We start from the raw sequence: 4709 nt of genomic DNA on the forward strand, positions 1-4709 counted from the left end.
GATTCATAATATGTTACTGGGGGGCAGGGGATTAAATGAACTCTAGATAGGGCAAAGGGGAAATGGGGAAGGAGTAGAAGGGAGGAGGAATAGGAATAGGAAAGATGGTGGAATGCAATATCATCATTACCCTAAGTACATTTATGAAGACATGAAGGATGTGACTCTACTTGTGTACAACCAGAGATATGAAAAATTGTGCTCTATATGTGTAATATGAATTGTAATGCATTCTGTTGTCATATATAAAAAATTAAAATTTTAGATAAAATTTTTAAAAATGCCAAAAGTTTAATTCACAATGTAGGAGTTTTTCTAGACTGACTCCCCAAAATGAAAATTCCCTTTTTCTTTCCCTTTACTTAAAATGATGAAGTAGCCATTGCTTTCCTAAGTGTTGGGCTTGCTTACTTGCTTGTGTCTAAACATGGTAGATTCTTTCTCTGATGTTTTAAAATGAGCTTGCTTCATGAAGGTAAAAAGACATAAATTATTTTTCAAAATAGCCAAGCCCCTTTCAGTCTTTAATATTCTGCTGCTACTATTGTTTCTCCCTCTGAGCAAGTGTCTTGTGGAAGTTTCCTATTGAAGTACAACTTCTACTTAATTTTTTTAAATTTTTTTGTAGTTGTAGATGGACCAAATGCCTTTATTTTGTTCATTTTTATGTAGTGCTGCATATTGAACCCAGTGCTGCACGCATGCTAGGCAAGCAGTCTGCCACTAAGTTATAGCCCCAGCCCAGTTCTGCTTAATTTTGAAAGCTCACATGCTAATGGCCCCAGGAGGTATGACTATCAGAGATCACACACTCTCAGAGAATAGCTCTGATTTTTTTAAATCACCTTGTTCTGATTCAATGTCTAAAACCTAGAAGATATTTCATAACTATGGAAATTAAGAATAGAATTCTTTCAAGTGTCTTTTGCTTGTGTATTCGCTTGCATATTGGATCCACAAACACCTGAAATTTCACAGCGTATCCATATCATTCAGTCTTATGTTTGATATGCTGATTCTGTGACAAAAATTAATGATCTTCTTGAAAAGTCAAGATTTCTGTGATCTTTTGGAAAAAAAAAATCACTTTAGGCTTATCTCTTGACCTACATCTCAAATATTCTATTTTATTTATTATTTATTTTATTATTTTAATTGGGGTTTTTTTATACCTGACAGTAGAATTTATTTTGATATATTTACATAAGCATGGAATATATCTTATTCTAATTAGGATCACAGTCTCATGCATGTACACATGTTGAGATTCACTGTGGTGTATCAAATACTTTATTTTAAATGGTGGCACAATTACTTACTATTTTACTCCTTCTGTGTGTGAATCCAAGATTATCAGAAAAAGATTAACCAGCTGTCGTTGTGTTTATTGAGACCTAAACCATATTTTTTGCCATTTCAAGTGAAGCAAAACCCAAAGCTTATTAGATCCGTTCAAAAAATAATCATATTTGATATTACAATAATTTTTATATACTAAAGATTTCTATACATCTTTCCCAAGCTTCCAAAACTATATTTTTACAAGAAAATCCTCTATAAATTAATGATACACAACAGATAGATTTTGAACTGCAACTATGTACATTTATTTGTTTGTTTGTTGTAGTTGAACACAATATCTTCATTTTATTTATTTTTTTTAATGTGGTGCTGAGGATCTAACCCAGGGCCTCGAACGTGCCAGGTAAGTGCTCTACCACTGAGGCACAACCCCACCTTAGATGACCTTCTTTGCATATGTATGATATGAAGAATAGTTTTGCTTAAATGAAGTGCATATCAGCATAAATGGATTAAAAGGATTCATAAAGCTGTAAGGAAGCAGAGATTTCATTTATTACCAATTCAATCCCTTCATTTTAAAGAAAACGAAAGTCAATTTAATGGAGGAAGGATAGTCTTTTCAACAAATAATGTAAGAACAAGAGGATGTCCCAGGCAGAAGGAGAGAAAAAGAAAGGAACAGAGGAAGGAAAGGAGAAAAAAAAGAACCTCATGCTAAAACTCAAACCATGTACAAATATTAACATAAAATGGATCATGGGAATGTTACAGAGCCGAGATAGTGTGAGGCTCTCACTCTTACAAGCCATTGCAGTACATTGAGTTCCATAGAGACAGCAAGTGAGAGCTCGACAGGCACTGGGCAACTTTGAAGAACAATTAAACCTGGGCAAAGGAGACACTAAGAAGCTGAGAGGCAAAATGTCATCATATGCATTCTTTGTGCAAACTTCCTGGGAGGAGCATAAGAAGCAGCACCCAGATGCTTCAGTCAACTTCTTAGAGCTTTCTAAGAAGTACTCAGAGAGGTGGAAGACCATGTCTGCTAAAGAGAAAGGGGGGAAATTTGAAGACATGGCAAAGGCAGACAAGGCCCATTTTGAAAGAGAAATGAAAACTTATATCCCTCCTAAAGGGGAAACAAAAACAAAGTTCAAGGATCCCAACGCACCCAAGAGGCCTCCATCGGCTTTCTTCTTGTTCTGTTCTGAGTATCACCCAAAAATCAAAGGAGAAAATCCTGACCTATCTATTGGTGATGTTGCAAAGAAACTGGGAGAGAGGTGGAATAACATTGCTGCAGATGATAAGCAGCCTTATGAAAAGAAAGCTGCTAAGCCGAAGGAAAAATACAAAAAGAATATTGCTGCCTGTCGAGCTAAAGGAAAACCTGATGCAGAAAAAAAAGGGGGGGGGGTTGTCAAGGATGAAAAAAGCAAGAAAAAGAAGGAAGAGGAGAAAGATGAGGAAGAAGACGAGGATGAGGAGGAAAAGGAAGATGATGATGATAATGAATAAGTTGGTTCTAGTGCAGTTTTTTCCCTTGTCTATCAAGTATTTTAACCTCCATGTACACAACTCACTTCTATTAAAGAAAAAAATTGAAATTTTAAAAAAACACAAATAATGAATTTAAATGTAAAACATAAAACTATAATAAAAAAGAAAGTGAAGTTCAGCAAAGAATCAAGACAGGTTCACAAAGGAAGTGGCATTTTAGGAGAACATGCCTATATAATTTCCTTTATTTGTTCTTTGGCAATGGTTAGACTACTTCAAACCAATAGAAACAAACATTTTGCCCACCATTTTAGAATCAGGAAAGGAAAGGAAGTATAAGACCTTTTCTTTCCTGTCAACAATGCTCCTGAGAGCTAAATGTTGCTTTTACAATCCCAGTACCCTACTCATGGCTAAGAGGAGAGGTAAGTCTTGATTCCCTATTCAGAACTTATGGCTTCCTTCTCTACACACTATCATATGCTTTCTACTTCCACTAGTATTTGCAAAATATTTGTATTAGTCAGAGTCTCTACGGGAACAGAATCAACAGGAGGTATGATTATAAAAAGAGGATTTATTAGGTAGGCTTACACGACCAGAAGCTGGATATTTCACAATGGCCTTCAGCAGGTTGGACAGCTGGAGGAACCAATAGCCCAGTGGATGTGCAGTTCAACAGCCTCATAACAAGAGGGATACACAGTGCTATCCTAGTCCAAGACTTAAGGCTTCTGGAAACTCCCTGGAGGATCACTGGCAGAGTCCACTTTGGAAGAGTGAAGGAGCAAGATTCTGATATCCTCAGGCAATTGCAGTAGCAATCAAGAGTCCCTTCTAGAAGAATCAAGTTTGCATCTACTGCTGCTTCCTTGTTCTTCCAATTTTTTATTCCAGCCAAGCCAACACCCCATTGTCAGTACTGCCCACACTTAGGGAGGGTCCCTACTGTAGTTCTTTATCCCACGTGCCAATCATTCCTAGACACACTCTCATTGACACATCCAGAAGCCTCTTAATCTTCAGCATCTCTTAATCCAAGTTGACAATTCAAATTAACCACTATTTTCCATGTAAGGAATATGTTTATGAGTCTCCTTCTCTCACTACACCATAATCTCCCACAGCTCAGGGACCAAGTCATTATGTCTCTGATCCATATGGTACCAAATGGAATGCTTTATAAAATGGTAGTATAAAGTAAATGCTTGATGAATGGACAAATACAGTGGTGTCAGCTTTTGATAACTGGAAGTTATAAAATCATTTAGGAGTTCTATTGAAAGTTGAAAGCAAATAGCAAAAAATAAACCACCCTTCCTACTTAGCTTCTTTCTAACCAATCTCTTCTCAGTGTGCATAATCACACTGAACAGGGACACCTCTAGAGATGTCCTGGGGACACATTCTATTCAATATGTGTGTTTTGAAAAGTCTCAAGTATCCCATCTTTTGGAGAAGATATCCAAGATTTATCTGAACTTGATGGGCAAAGTTCTGATTGGTTTAAGTAAGCAAAAGTGAGCTGTTTATTGTATCACAATGTGTTGTCTGGTTTCTCAGCAGAACCTCTGAGATTCTAAAAGCTGAGAGCCTGACTCCACAAGATTCTATTAACACGTGTTGCCAAATAAAATTATTAAGATCAAAGAGAGAACCATGAATTCCTATTAACTGAGAATGAAAAATCATCCTTAGCACTCAAAGATTAAGGGTCAATGATTAGAGACTGTGTCTTTAGAAACATCTGTGTCATGTGACTGTATCTGATATTAGTTACATATTATATATGTACATATTAGTTACATATAATTAGATACAGTCACATGACACAGATGTTTCTAAAGTGGAAAGAGAAAATCTTGCCAGTGAATCTGGGTGCAGTAGCACCTGCTTGTATCCTA

The 4709-nt window shown here is 36.4% G+C and overlaps 1 protein-coding gene across 1 annotated transcript; it reads left to right on the forward strand.

Annotated features, from left to right (window-relative positions):
• The first annotated feature begins 2061 nt into the window (after positions 1–2061).
• Positions 2062–2895, forward strand: LOC107158384 (high mobility group protein B1-like). The gene is made up of 2 exons (XM_048798308.1): positions 2062–2088; positions 2137–2895. The coding sequence occupies exons 1-2, from the start codon at positions 2062–2064 to the stop codon at positions 2821–2823; spliced, it is 714 nt and encodes a 237-aa protein (XP_048654265.1). The 3' UTR covers positions 2824–2895.
• The last annotated feature ends 1814 nt before the right edge of the window (positions 2896–4709 follow it).

This window comes from Marmota marmota, unplaced genomic scaffold, assembly GCF_001458135.2.
Source record: "Marmota marmota marmota unplaced genomic scaffold, marMar, whole genome shotgun sequence".
Lineage (NCBI taxonomy): Eukaryota > Metazoa > Chordata > Mammalia > Rodentia > Sciuridae > Marmota > Marmota marmota.